At 36.8% G+C, this 15,591-nt stretch overlaps 1 protein-coding gene across 1 annotated transcript; it reads right to left on the reverse strand.

The window, feature by feature from the left end:
* Nucleotides 1–2,834: 2,834 nt before the first annotated feature.
* LOC125929524 (60S ribosomal protein L10-like) lies at nt 2,835–4,858 on the reverse strand. Its single transcript, XM_049640817.1, has 2 exons — nt 4,787–4,858; nt 2,835–3,536 (listed from the first exon to the last, which is right to left on the reverse strand). The coding sequence occupies exons 1-2, from the start codon at nt 4,856–4,858 to the stop codon at nt 2,835–2,837; spliced, it is 774 nt and encodes a 257-aa protein (XP_049496774.1).
* Between the last annotated feature and the right edge of the window lie 10,733 nt (nt 4,859–15,591).

A 15,591-nucleotide genomic window follows, 5' to 3' on the forward strand; every position in this document is an offset into this window, starting at 1 on the left:
TGGGCTCTGAGCTGACATCAGAGAGCCCCAAGTGGGGCTTGAACTCACAAACTACGAGTTCGTGACCTGAGCTGAAGTCAGAGGTGGCTCAGCCACCCAGGCGCCCTACTTTTGCCTATTTTTAATTGGGTTGTCAGTCTTTTGTTATTGATTTACAAAATTCATATTATCGAATGTATATATTGTGGATATTTTCTCCTATCCTAGCCTGTTTTTTCTTTCTTCTTAATGTCTATTGATGAACAGAAGTTTTTAATTTTTTTAATGTGCACTTTATAATTTTTCTTTTATGTTTAGAGTTTTTTGGATTTGATTTAAGAAATCCTTGCTGACCTCTCCCACCTATTTCTGGATTCTATTCTGAACCCAGTTAAAGCCTCTATATAAAGTTTTAAGATTCTGGCCAGCAAGTGCAGAGATCCACTTATCTTGCAGCCATGCAACTGACCAATCTGGAGTAGTGGTCTGCTTCTTTCTTTGATCTTTCCTTGCCCTTCCGTGTATGGGGCCAGTTTGTGAAGCAACAATTGTCTATCAAATTGAAGATATTTCCTTTCATTTATAGTTTTCTGAAAATTTTTAAAATCATGAAACAGTGGTGGATTTTGAATTATCTTTTTAATGCATTTATTGAGATATATAGTTCCTCCATTTGAATTATTGGAATTAATCCCTCATTTCCTGATGTGTTATCCTTCTTAGTATTCTTTTGGGTTGATTTGTTAACATTTGTTAGGTATTTGGACGTTTGTATGAATGATGAATATTCGACTATCATATTCTTTCCCTGTGATGTCCTTGTTGGATTTTGGTTTTAAGGTATTTTTGGTTTCAGGATGAGTTGGAAAGTGTACCTTCTTTCTCTATTTTCCATAAGTGTGTGAATAATACTGACATTTTCTTTTTCTTCAGTGTTTCATAGAATTCATGAATGAATCCATCTGGGCAGGATCTTCCTTTTTAGGAAGATTTTAAATGACTGATTTAATTTCTTTAACAAAGGCAATGTTATATAGATTGTCTATTTCTTCTTGTTTTTGTTTTGATAAGTTGTGTGTTTCAGAATACTTGTCAATTTAATCTACATTGTCAAATTTATTGGTCTAAATGTCTTAATTATATTTTCTTGGTATATTTTTAATGTCTATTAATATATTGTTTTTTTCTCTTGCTAATGATAGTTTATGTTTTCTTTCTTTTTTTTTGTGCTCAGAATTGCTAGGAATTTATCAATCTTACTATCTTTCAGAAAGCCAAATTTTGTTCTTGATTTTTTCTTTGTTTTTTATTTTATTGATTTTTAAATAATTTTATTTATTTTTATTTTGTTACCATTATCATTTCATTTCTTCTATTTAACTTAGGTTATTTTGTTCTTTTTTCTCTAGCTTCTTTAGACAAAAGTTTACATCTTTGATTTTCGACATTTTCTAATACAAACTTTTAAAGCTATAAATTTCCCTCTTAGCACCTCGTTAGTGGCATTTGACAAAATTTGACAAATTGTGTTTCTATTATTAAGTTCAAAATATTTTTAACTTTACTTGTGATTTCCTTATTGACCTCCAGCTTATTAAAAAGTGTATGCTTAATTGCCAAATATTTGGAAATTTTCCAGATACATCATTGTTGTTGAATTCTAATTAAACTCCTTTGTGGTCAAAAACATACTGTATAATTTCAATACTTCAATAGTTGTCGAGGCTTATTTTATGGCTTATCATGTGGTCTATCATGGTGAATATTCTATGTGCACTTGAGATGCTGTGTATCCTGTAGCTGCTGGATGTGTCGCATTATAATATGATTAAGACAAGCTGGTTGATAGTGTTATTCAAAAAATTTTTTTAAAATTTATATTGATTTCTTGGTCTAGTTGTTATATCAATGATTGATAGAGGACTATTCAAGTCTCTGATCATGAGTGTGGATCTTTATCTCCCTTTAATTTTGTTAATTTTTGTTTCACTTACTTTGGTTGTCTGTGTTACCTTCTTATACATTAAGCATTGTTGTTTTCATGATAAATTAGCCATTTTTCCAATATGAAATGCCTCTACTTATCTTGGGAAATTTTCTGTGTGTTGTAGTCTCTTTTGACACTAATCAAGTCATACTGGTTTTCTTTTGATTAATGTTTTTATGGTATATATATTTCCATCTTTTTTCTTTTAACCCATTTATATCTTCATATTTAAAGCATATTTACTCTAGGCAGTACATACTTGGATTAAAAAAATACATTCTGAAAATCTTTCCCTTCTAATTGGAGTGTTTATCATATTAAAATTTTATTTACTTACTAGTATGGCTGGGTTTAAGTCTATCATCTTGTTTTAGTTTCTATTTGTCATTCTCCTTTTTTTTCCTCAATTTTTAAACATTTATTTATTTATTTTGAGACAGAGAGAGAGAGAGAGAGAGGGAGAGAGAGAATAAGCAGGGGAGGGGCAGAGAGAGAGGGAGAGAGAGAATCCCAAGCAGCCTGACCCAGGGCTTGATCTCACGAACCATGAGATCATGACCTGAGCTGAAATCAAGTCAGATACTCAACCAACTGAGCCACCCAAATGCCCCTTCCTCATCTCAGTTTTTACTTACCTTCGTCAGTGGCCCCTCTGGGACTGTTTCATATGTTCCATCTTTATGGCCTGTGTTGGTACCGTGCATATCACAGACTAGTTACTGAATCACTGGTCATCTAAGCCTCAGTGCTGGAAGGAAGGAATTTTTGTCTTTTATGGTTCTATCAAAATGTAGCTCTATCTAAGCTCCATTCTGTGACAATGGTCACCTTTTGAAGTCCTCTTCACCAGTAGGGCTCTATTTTTTATTTATTTATTTTTTTGCAGGAGGTAGGATTTATTGGGGCATTGCCGAGTTTCCCATGAGTGCAGAGCCTGCCATTCGTCCAGGGGCCCACAATTAGGTATGTATTTGATCCCACAGCAATCTGGGATGAGGCACTTTTCAGCCACCATTCGTTCAAATTTGTCCACTTTAAACTTAGTAAGACCCCACTTCTTGGAAATATGGGTCTCCTGGCAGCCAGGGAGCTTGAACTTGGCCCTGAGTAGAGTCTCAATCACATGCTCCTTGTTCTGCAGCTTGGTACAGGTGGACATGATGACTTGGCCAATGGTGGACCCTGGCCACTGGTGCCCCAGAGCTTTCCAAAGGCACCAACGCATACCTGTCTGGAGTCCATCAGCCCCAACATGGGACATCTTGTTGATACAGAGGACGTGGAAGGGGTGGAGCCGCACTTGGATGTGAAAACCATCTTTGCCATAGCTTTTCACCGTGTACTCATTGGCACATATATGGGCAGATTCCAGGGCTGCAGAGGAGAGCCGCTCATAGTCACCTGACACCATGTGGACACATAGTGGGAACTCATCCACTTTCGCCTTATTCTGCCCCAGGTCAAAGATGTGGATCTTGGCACCAGGGACGTCTCTGCAGAAGGGAGAGTTTGGATATGGCCTGTTCTTACAATACAATAACGCTGGGCAGGGCAGTGGCCCATGGCGACACTAGGATGTTCAGTGTCATGCTTAAGAAAAAGAGTAGGACCCCTGTTTTAAGCAATGGTTTTGGCTCTGAAACCCTACCGTATGGGAGTACCTTCAGTTCAAGTACCTAAATTCCATTGCCTGCTTTCATATGTGGAGCCCAGGAGGCTGTGCCTTTAGTCCTACTCACTGCTTTATATAGCTTTGTTACTTTTTCCGTGCATAGAGGTATTGATTTTGTATTTGAGAATGGCTACATCTTTATAGTGTTTCTTTTTAAATTTTATCAACTCTTTTTGGGGTATCAGTGGGGGTAGGTTGAGTATGTGTATAAGTTTGTGTGGGTGTTTATGTGTGAGCGTGTATGTAGGTCACAGAGAAGATTTACCATACAGTCTTGAATGAAAATCTTGTTACTTTGTAAGATAGGGATAATAATATCTCATTTATAACCTTAATGCAAACCTTAAATGATATAAGTCACATAGAATGCTTGACAATATGCCCATCAGATAAAAAGACTCAGTAAATAATATGGAGCATTCTACTACGAAATAGAGCCACTCAGTTATTACAAAATGATAGAGAAGTACATGAGGAGATAGAAATTGCAACAGGCCCTGAGGACTGCATTTGGAATATATGTTTTTCCGACAATCTCTGAGAGTATAGAAAGTGTGGGATGGGGGTTCTTGCTTTGCCCTATAGATACTGTTTACATAAATATTAATCTCTGGGACAGCCATTCAGTGAGAGGCTGTGGTAGGGGACATTCTTCTCTATGGTCTTTTGCGTTTCTACATGTCTTGCACGGTGAATTGCTAGATGCCCTTATTTTTTGAACTATCTTTTCAAAGATATTTGTATAGTGAACTGCTATACAAATTGCTATCTAATATCAACTCATTTTAGATAGAGAATTTATGGATTCTCCTTGATTAATTTTTCAAGTGCTTTACTTGAAAAGGGAACTCTAATGCTCCAGGCTTTCACAGGTCCCACTGGATGATAGAGATAAAACAATATCCTTAGGGACTGCTGGGTGGAAGGAGCCCAGAATTATTCTCAAAGACATGTGCTGCTGTCATTTGGCCCCTGTGGCACAGTTCTTGCCAATATCACCCATTTGAACATTATGGTTTCTTTTGAGCATGACCTTCAGTGGAAGTAAATCTGCACAGCCTATCAAAATATATTGTTTGCCCAAAGTGGGCATACTGGTTCCCTAAGATTTCTCTGATAGTCCCCTTTATTGCCCTAAAGTCCTGTACATGGGAGATAGTCTTAAGATACAAAGTTCCAGTGGGCATCGGGGTTCTCTCATCAACATCTGTCTGTACCATGCCCCCTTACCTGTGGGATCTGTGTGGTTTGGTTGGGATTGGGCCAAGCCATTTCTCATTTCCTAACCTCAATCTTCTCTTAAATACACAATAGAAGTTTCTGAGTTAGAGGGGAGTCATAATGAGATTTCAAAACAATGTATACATTAAAAAATTATACATCTTGGGCAATGTCAACTTGCTTCTACTTCAGCCACAGCTTATCAGATCTCTTTGATTTGATATCTCTAGAGACTCAGATTTTGAACAAAGAATGTCTTTCTCTCTTTTTAAATACATTTTACTGTGATAACGTCTCTCCGTGGCCTCTTCTGTGCAACTGTCTCTTATCTGAAAAGTTTGCTTGATACTGATATGATTTTTCTACCTTTGGTTCAGCAATAATTTCATAGGAACATTAGTTTTCCATTCTCTATTCTCACCCTCTTTGACACCCCTCCCTCTAACATTGACTTCTTGCCAATGATAGGTGCCGTGAAGAGCCCCTGGCAGACAGGTGATATATTATTTCTTTTTTGTTCTCACCTTACTCACAACAGCCATTGAATTTGTTTTAGCTGAAACTGGAGCTGGCTCTGCAAGCAATTAAGTTGTCTTAACCAAACAAATGCAGTGACTGGAATTTCTACATGGCACAGTGTTTCACATTTATTGCATCTGGGGTTTGAGAAAAATCACACTTTAAAGCGATCTGAAATGAGTTTTTACAGAACTGGCAGGAATTCAATATTGTATAGAAAATCAAGTAGGGTAAACTACTGAGAAATCAAAAATAAATAAGTGTAAGAGAAAATTATATGGTGGAATAGGGAAAGAGAAATAAAAACAAGGGCAAATAAGGCCTTTTAGGAGTGATAAAAAAGGAGAAAATACTAAGATAACAAGTGTATTTTCTAAACACAGATTCTCTTTAGGACAGCAATTTGGACACTGAGGACAGACAGAGTTTTGCATTCCAATTATGAAAAAGTATTTTATTTTAATTTCTCCAGAGTACTTCTTGTTCTCTCACCATAATATCTTAGCAACATAAGTTTAGGAGGAATTTGCTCTTGATTTATTGTTTTACAGTTGTGGTGAAGCCCCTCAAAGACATAATGTGCTGGTGTTGTTTACTTGAAAGGGTGTCTCTCAAGGCTGATAGGTCACACTCAGGAAACTGATGATCAGAGAACGTGGCACACAACTTAGAAGATAAATCAACATAACCACTCTACCTGTTCTGACCCTGATCCTAAATGATAACTGGTTTACTTAAGAGACAACTTGGTAGTCATTTTTGTCAATTTTCTGAATGATGACACACACATAAATTACACCTGCTCTTATTTATTGATACTGGCAGAAGAATAAATATCAGTTTGTACCCCCCCCAAAAGTCCAAACAAGTCTCCCTTGTATCCCCCTGAAGTTTCCCCAGATCTTATTACATAATGATTATAAATTCATATTTCAAGTTTGATGACCTTGAAGGAATTCTTGGTAAGATTAGCAAGGGGGAGGAGGGCTACCCAACAAATAGACACTATGAGGAGATTTATAGGCACTTAGGGAAGAGGATTCTTGGCACTTTTCAGACAAATTGTTATATAGAATGAAGAAACAGCAAAACTGCAGGTAGTAAATAATGTGTTCAAAATTTAACATCCCCAAAAGGAGAGAGGAAACATTGTGAATGGGTTATCCAAGAGGAGTAAGTTTGGAGGAACGTTAAATTGTGCTAGAATATAAAGGGATTGGGGAATGTTGGGCTGCAATCTCCATCCTTATTCACTATGGATATTTTATGACCATGGAACTAATTTTATTTTCTTAAAGAGATGTTTCCTCTCTCCTGAAAACATTTATTTCAGCGAATTAGAATTTAAATCATTACCAAAAATAACAATATAATCGGAACTTTATCAGGGTCTGACTGATGATGTAGGAATCCTAAACTGACCCTAAGTGAGAGTTAATCCCTGAGAGCTTGTGATAGCTAGGAAGGTTACAGCAAATCAGTGTTGGACAGGGCTGCAGAATAATTTTGCAGGTCCAGGAAAAGGAGTTAGAGCCAAACTATTCAGGCTGGAGTGAAAGTTCTTCTGTTTATTTACTGCATTATAGTCATTTTAGAAAAGAACATTAACATACCTGAGTCTCAGTATCTTCATGCATAAGTATGACCTCTCCTACCTCTCAAGATTACTGATAAAATCAGCTTTTCATCCCCACCAGGACTACAGATCATTGATCTTCATACTTTTTTAAATCATCCCTCATTCCCCTGCTATCCATTCTTCCTTCCTTATTCAGAACAGAATCTGTGGCCTGTCATTCTAATGACTCCCTTTTTTATGTTCTCAGCAGCTTTGCTCCTCTTGGCTTCTTCCAATTTGTTTGGGAAAACCACCTTAGTTAAGTCTAACCCAACATACTTTGCACCTGCATTTGTGAAAACTGAATGTAGGTGTAGAAACATAAAATCATGAGGAGTGATTTCACTTTAAATGCATGACCACTTGGGCTCTGCACTGACAGCAGGAAGTCTGCTTAGGATTTTCTCCCTCTCTCTCTCTGCCCCTCCCCACAGCCATCTCAACCCCTCCCCTAACCCCACCCTCCCTCATGCACATGCCCACTCTCTCTCTCTTTCAAAATAAATAAGCATTTTAAATCCATGACCACTAATTTTGAGTAGTCCTTTAGTGCTTCTGTGATGATCATATTGAGAGCAAATATTTATTATGATAATCATATTGGATTTTGATTTTATTTCCTGTTTTTATTTCTGGTTAGATTTTAGTATGATTATGTTAACATCATAAAATGTCAACTTCAACAAGTAATGTTCTTTCATTTTCTTTAAAAAAAAAGGTTGTTTTTTTTTTTTTAACATTTATTCATTTTTGAGAGACAGAGAGAGACAGAGCATGAGCAGGGAAGGGGCAGAGAGAGAGGGAGACACAGAATCTGAAGCAGCCTCCAGGCTCTGAGCTGTCAGCACAGAGCCTGACACAGGGCTTGAACTCATGAACCATTGAGTTCATGACCTGAGCCGAAGTTGGACGCTTACCTGACTGAGCCATCCAGGTGCCCCTCTCTACATTTGAACTCTTAAAAGTTACTTCTTTTTAAAATTCATTTCTAACTTAATTGCATGTTTATCAGAGAACATGGACTGTTTGATATTAATTCTTTGATATGTGTTCAGATGAGTTTAATAGCTGAACATGTGGTCATTTCCGAAGTGTTCCCATGTGCTTGAAAGAAAATAATCCTTCTGTTGGGAACAGAGTTCTACCCATGATTGTGAAGACAGTTTATTAATCATGTTGCTCATTTTTTTGGCCAGCTTATTGGTTACTGAGAAAAACATGTAAAAATATCCCACTTTGAAAGTGAATTTGTCAATATTTTTATGTTCTTCTGTTAATAGTGGTTTATAAATCTTGAAGCTATGTTATTAAACGCATTATCTTGTTAATTGCACTTGTGATTATGTCATGTCCTCTTTGTCCTCGAGTGCCTTTGCGTATAATGTATTTACTCTGATATTAACATAGACTTCCTCTTTGGCGAAGATAGAGGAGACACTGCTAGTTATTATTCAGTATTATTTCAGCCACTTATTATTACTAACCAAATCTTGATTCTGTTCAATAGCAGTAGGTCCAGATAAAACACCCCGTGTCTCAGTCTCTCTTGTGGTTACCATATGCTGTATTAGATGAAATCCTATGCTGTGTATTTTTTGTACATCAGCACAGTTGACTATCAGCAATTTTATGTGATTGAGCCTAATATTTTTGGCCCAGAAGATCTGTACATGCAAGTCAGTGGGTGGAATTTTTGTGGAGGCTATTTTAAAAGAATTCTATTTTGTTGGCCTGTGTTTTCAACCTTCTGTCCTTTGCCTTTTTTCCTCACTTCTTCTACTGTGGTTTGTGACCCAATGACAGACAGTATAGTGACCACATTATAGCTAAAAGCTTGGAAATGCATCTTAAAGAGGGCAGGGTGGAAGGATAGAAAAAGTTCTTGATAACTCCCTTAAAGAACTGCACTAACTGTGGACTACACACCCCAGGACATGTCATTACAGGAGAAAAAGAAGCCTCTGTTAGTTAGTCCAGCTCCTCCTATCTCACCCCAATCACTGCTTTTGCTGATCATGACATGACCCCAGCTCTGTCAATAGCTCCAAACACAGTGAGCTGGTTTCCTCCCTTACCTTCTAGTCCTCTGTTCTTCAGGTCGAGTGATGTGGAGATTCATTCTTGAATTCAAATGAACTTGCGATACTATTGGAAAAATACATGCAAGAAAAAAATAAGAACGTTGCTCTTTTTTCGTTTCTCTATCCAGACCCAGGAGGCTTTTACGTGTAGCAGCTAGTATGGAAGAACGACCCCAAAGGCAGCTGCCTGTGTCCCAAGCCATTGACTATGTAAGTCAGGGGATACAAGAAAAAAAAATTTTTTTTTTCATTTACTGTCAGCAACACTTCACTGCTGCCTTTGGGAAAAGAGTTTTGTATTGGAACCTGATGTAGCAAGCCTAATCTGGAGTATGACAGATGTGTTTGGGGATTAATGAGCTGTAGTATGCATGAAGCTGGCTCTGGTCCTGAATTTTAGGGCTAATGGCATAGGAATGGCTACTCTTCATTAAGTTCCCAGTATATGCCAGATAGTGTGCTAAGCAATTGCCAGGTATTAACTCATTGAGTTCTTATAACAGTAGGTAGATTTTATTACTAACAGCCTCATTTCTCAGAGGAAGCAACTGGGACAGTGAGAAGCTGAGTAATTTGCCCAATGTCACCTGGTTAGGGTGGGGTTGAGCTGGGATGGAACCCTGGTGGCTGGACTGCAGAGCCTGTGCAATCAATCAGTCAAGACCTCTTGGTGGCTTCTCCTGACCCTTGGATAAAGTTGTCTCCCAGGAATTTTGAACGACAGAAAGGAAGAAGCTGGGGTGAAAGAGTTAGGGGAGACGCAAAGAGAAAAGCAAACAAACACAAGCCATTGGAGGGAAAAAAACATTACTGAAGAAGCTGCCAGGAAATCCACCCCAATGCTCTGATTTTATCCTCATTTGAACTGTACCCAGGAACCAAATTATCCATTTTTGCTTCTTGGACATCTTTTGGTTGTAGGCAGGGATGCGTGGAAGCTTCCTTTCTCACTGCCACCCTTTCACAAAAAAATCTGAGACTTTTCTCTGACAGTTGGTCCCACTTTGACTTCCGTGGGGCAGCTTGCTCTAGTGGAGAGTGTGGTTCCCTGTCAGACAAGCTTGGGTTTCCCTCTTCAGCTACTTACTAACCTATGTGATGTCTGTGATCCGCCTATGTCACTTAATCACCCTGAACCTTCATCTCCTTACTCATCAAATGGGAATGTTAACTGTTAACACATGGCTTTGTTCATTCAGTCAACAGATATGTATTAATTGCCTGCTTTGTGCCGGTCACTGGTAGGTAACGTTTTGTCCCAGGTAGATCGTACATTATATTTGATCTTCTACTCCATGAACATATAATTCAGTGGAGAAGATAGACAACACCACTCCTGTGGTAAGTGCTAAGGCTGTTATGTATATGGGCTGTTGGGGGGAGGACAGGAACACGGCACATGTAAGAAGTACTTCGCAAACATCAGCGCTTGTTCATTTCTTCCATCCCCTCCCTTATTCTAAGGAGGCCGCTGCTGCTAACCCTTCCGTATGTACCTATGGTTTTATCTCAGAAGCCCTCCTCCAGCCTGGGATGTCTTTTTACTTTTAATATGTCACGGGCTCTGAGGTTATGCTGTTCAACCACCAAGCCAAACAAGGTGATTTGTGTCACATGTGCTATGCACCTTGGGCCCCTAGTCTTCCTATCGGTCTTCATATAATATTTAACCATTAACCTTACAGTTCCTCCGGGAAAAAAATTGAGAGTTCAAGAGAAAACGGAAATAAGAAAACTGTAAAATTTGGGGGAAATGAAATAAAAATAAGGTTTGGGCTTTTTGCCATATTATTTGCATATTATACTTACAGAATTACTTACAATGGTTTTCGTTGACTGCCTCCCAATAACCCCATTCCAATTTTAAATGTGAAAAATGTGAGAATTTGAGATTAGTTTCTCCCAGAGTTGATATTAGAGTCTGGCACTTCTGGATTCTTGCCTCGTGTTTTGTTGCCAACTCAGACTCCCTAGGAATATAGGCAAACACATATTGCCTCATCTATTTGTTTTTCATCGGTAAGTAAGTAGGCTAAAATTCAGGAGGTTTCCCAAAGAGATCAGGAAGAAGATTTTATTAAAAAATATACACTTTTCCCTGTCTTTCTCTAGGTGTGCCTTGATTCTGCAAAACCAAGGTTAGGAGAGGTTCAGTAGATCTATTTTTAAAATTTATGAACGGGGAGAACTAAATTCTCTTAGCTCAGAAAATAAAAGGTGAATATTATTTGAAAAATTAAGTGTGTAGGTTTAAGTAGGAAGGATGAAGGAAACGGTGAGGGTCGCATTAAATTTGTAAATAACTTTTCCCAGGCTGTTTAGCAGGGTCACTGGAAAATATCTTCCTTCTAAACTGACAAGGGCTACTTCACATCAGTTTTTATTAGCAAGTATCTTTACAAATATTTTAAAAAATCTTTAAAAATTTTTTCATAGCTTTTTTTCCTTGTAAGCCAGTAGCAACTCAAAATACACAAACCCACAGAGTGGTGAGATTGGGGGTTAGTGGTCGGGTTGTAAGGAGGAGGGGTCTGCGATGAGTCTTCAAACTCTGTGAAAACCACAGCCTTTTGTGACTTGGAAGCATTTAACAGTAATTAGAATAATTTAATCTTGAATTTTCAGTGCAGATAGTCTATCTAGAAGATGACATAGCAATGGCACAAGCTGTTTCCACAGTTCAGCTTGTGAAATCCCCTTAAGCAAATACCCTGTTAATGGTCTGTAGGCCAGTGATTGCATATTCAAAGAATTTCATTCTGCAATATAGCCTTTATTAGGATCTAATTACCATGAAAGCAGAAAGGCAGAGGTATTTGGAATCTTTATATTAAATCATAATTAAAACCCATGTGAGGTTACCCACAAATATTTAGGATTTTATTTAATTGAACCCAAGATGAAGAACAAATCTAATGAATGGCAAAGTTCATTATACAACTTCCAATTAATATAATAGTCTAGTGTTTGCTCAGAAGACAAGGAAGATTTAAATATATGCATATATATGTGTGTGATATATATATCTGCATTATTTTGTTTTCTTGTATAAGATATGCGTGTATCACTACAGGCATGTGTGTGTATGTGTGACACATTATGTTATTTTCATAGCCAGATTCATTTTTAAAAATTAATAGAATTGTTTTTTTATTCAGCGAAGATTCTATCCTGATTCTTTGAACTGGGCTTATGGAATCTCATATTCTGCTCTCCTGTGAGTTCCATTTTATCCTTTAGAGTCCAAAAGGGGAATAAAATATAAAAGCTTTAAGCTTCCTTGCTTGACTTAGAAAATTGCACAAAGTCCCAGTAATCAAATTCATAAAATATGACCTGTTTTACGAGCAAAGATGTCAACAAAACTTAAGAGTAACCTTTGAATTTCTGTGGAAAATTATTAAGCCTCCTTTGATGCCTTGTTCTATGTCAGCTACACATGCTAAATAAAGAAGTTAAAGAAAAGTCACAAATATTAGCCCAGAGAATGCACAAAATAAAGCAAAATGGCTGAATACTCTGAGGCTGAACATGTGACAGCACTGGGTACAAGGAGTTAAAAACTAGAGATGTCCATTAAGGACCCTGCTATTTTCTCCACCGCACCCCCATCCCATCCTCCCCAAGAGATTGCAGGCTCTCTCAGTTTCAGAATATGTTTTAAACTTTTTATGGGGGTGTGATATGACCCCTTTTTTTCTCACTAGACTGTGGATATCATAGGATATCATAATTTCTAATAGTGAATTTGAGTACATAGGTTGAATACAAAACTGGGGGTAGAGACTCAACAAACTCAAGCTGAATAAACTTGCAATGTGAATATATAGAGCCTTGAAGAAAAATTCAAAGTAACACACAACTGCTGGGGACTAATATTTATGCCATGCTAATAATGCACAATTCAAAGGTTGCTCTCAGCTCTTAATGTCTTGTATGTTAGTTCAGAGTTTCTAATGCTTATGTAATGGAAAGATATGCCTTAAACAAAAGGTAAATTTTTGAGTATCACCAGTGTTGACTTAAATAGTATTTATTTTGCTTTTACTTAATTATGGACAAGCACAAATTAGCTATGAACTTCTTATACCTGTGGCTCATATTTGACTTTGAAAACCAAAACTATAAAAAATTAAATAAAGTACAACTATTACATAATAAAATTCAAAAAATATTAATTTAATTTGGTGGATAAAGTTGATTTTCTGAATGTAAATGGCAAACTGGGGAAGGCTCTTCTGAATTCCACATGTAAATATTCTCTTCTTTTAGCACCTTAGTAAAACCATATCCTTTTAGAGCTATCGATGTCATTTATTCTTCATTTTCCACGAATATATATTTTATACATTAATTTGTTTCAATTATTTTTTCTATTACATTGCAGTATTTATAGTAACACTACATAATGCCAAAAATATATAAGGATAGATGCCAAAAATGTGTGGTTGTACTTGGTTATTATAGTATTATTTAAGTGATACAGAATAGCACTGTCCAATAGAAACTTCTGCAACACTGGAAATGTTGTATATCTGCACTAATATGGTAGTCGTCAGTCACACATGGCTCATGAGCATCTGAAATATGACTAGAGTGCCTAAGGAAATGAACTTTAACTTCATTTAACTGAAATGAATTTACACTTAAATTTAAATAATTATGACTGGTGGGTATCATATTGGTCAGTGAATACCTAACATATATTTATGTTACTTTTTTAGTTATTATCAAAATGGAAAATAAGATGTTATAAAATAAAGAACTTTCAGGTGCCTTAGAATACACTGACTCTAGTTCAAGGGTGAACTACTGTGGGTGATTATTTAATCAGTCTTAGACATGAATATGCCCAGCTGTGTACATTTTTTCAACTTGATGAGCACAAGTTAGAATCTTTGGAAAGTTTGATTTCCAAATTTTTGATTATCCAAAAGGATAAATCTGGTATATAAAAGGAATTGCCAAAACAATGATAAGTTGGAGTTCTTGAGGAAAATAATTCTAAGCAGAGAAACTTGGAAAAGTAGCTACATCTCTAAATAGCTCACGCAGAACTATGTAGTGACAAACCGGTGTGGTCTACACTAGAAGAGCAAAAGGGTTAAAAAGTAAAATGGTGGCATTTGAAAATGATTTAGACCTTTTAAAAAAATTTTATTGAGCTATAATTGACATAAAAGATTGTATAAGTTTAAGGTATACAAAGTGATGATTTGATACACACACACACACACACACACATGTATAGTGAATGATTACACAATAATGCTAATTAACACATCCTAATTATCACCATCTCAGATAATTACCATTTCTTTTTTGTAGTAAGAACATTTACCAACTTTCAAACGTATAATTAATTGTTAACTACATGTACTGTGCTGTACATTAGAGCATTTTTGGAGTCAATTTCTTTTTTGTAGCGGGGGCATTCTTTTCAGGCTTCTTCTACCCTCATTTTGGCCACAAGGAATCCAGCTTCTGGCAGGAAGTCCGTGGCCAGCTCCCAAGTCCGGCCAGTGTGGCCAGTCTATATTGGGAGGAATGAGAATTCAGATGGAGACTTAACAAGGCTTATACCCGCCCAGGTGTGTTGCAGGTAACAAATCGCTTCTCACTTTCTTGAGAGCTTAATGTGTATAAGATATAATGTACAGTAGTGGATGTATAGGAGTGCATAAATAATATCTTCTCAAAAAGATTTATAATTTAGTATGGTGATAAAATGTAAGCAATCTTTTCTAGTTAAAATTCAAGAAATCATATGCCTAGATCCAAAAATATGATAAGATGACTGGAATCCAGAAAGGGGAAAAATTTGGGTGGTCTGGGAATGCTTAGGTAAGCTTGATATACTGATGTCTCAGAAGACATATCCTAAATACTATTTGATCCAATATATCAGGGTCCATGCCCTTTTAAATTATTTTTGAGATGACTGACACAGGATTATGCATTTATGAGTAGCCAACAAATAGTGGTAAGATGCAAAGGAATAGAATTAAAAGGAATAGGTGAAAGAGCAGGGGCCGGAAGGCTGTGATAAAATATAAACACAAAAGGAAGAGAGTTAGGAGTGTCTATAAATGTATGCACCATAAGCATGCTTTCAGGTGGTGGAAGAATATATTGTTCTTTTCTGTTAATATTAAGGTAGGAATATGTGTACAGAAATCAAACATATCCTGAGAGAACAAAAGGTAATAATCAGAGACAAAAGTAAAAAGAAAAAAAAAAAGTGCTCGCATTGTAAATTAACGGGATGCAATTCAATAGTCTGGATGCCCACACTGAGAAAAGAATGATATTTCCTACTGAAATATGATTTTTGATATTATTCTTAGACCCACAGTGTTTGCTACTTAAGGTCTACAAAATATTTTCAAGGTAGCAGCATCAAGAAAGTTGCCAAATCTGTGATCCATTCTGACCATCAGTATGCAGTCTGTCTCTAACAATGGCTCCAAACAATGGCCTGTGGGGCAGTAAGCTGCTTGTTCTCTACAGTGTG

This window comes from Panthera uncia, chromosome D1 (assembly GCF_023721935.1).
Source record: "Panthera uncia isolate 11264 chromosome D1, Puncia_PCG_1.0, whole genome shotgun sequence".
Taxonomy (NCBI): Eukaryota; Metazoa; Chordata; class Mammalia; order Carnivora; family Felidae; genus Panthera; species Panthera uncia.

What these genes read in the sequence shown, in the direction of transcription:
- LOC125929524 (XM_049640817.1), bottom strand. Translation starts at nt 4,858, where the DNA reads ATGGTACAGACAGATGTTGATGAGAGAACCCCGATGCCCACTGGAACT. An exon ending in ATCTTAAGACTATCTCCCAT is followed by an intron (nt 3,537 to 4,786) that starts GTACAGGACTTT and finishes TGAACATCCTAG; the next exon opens with TGTCGCCATGGGCCACTGCC.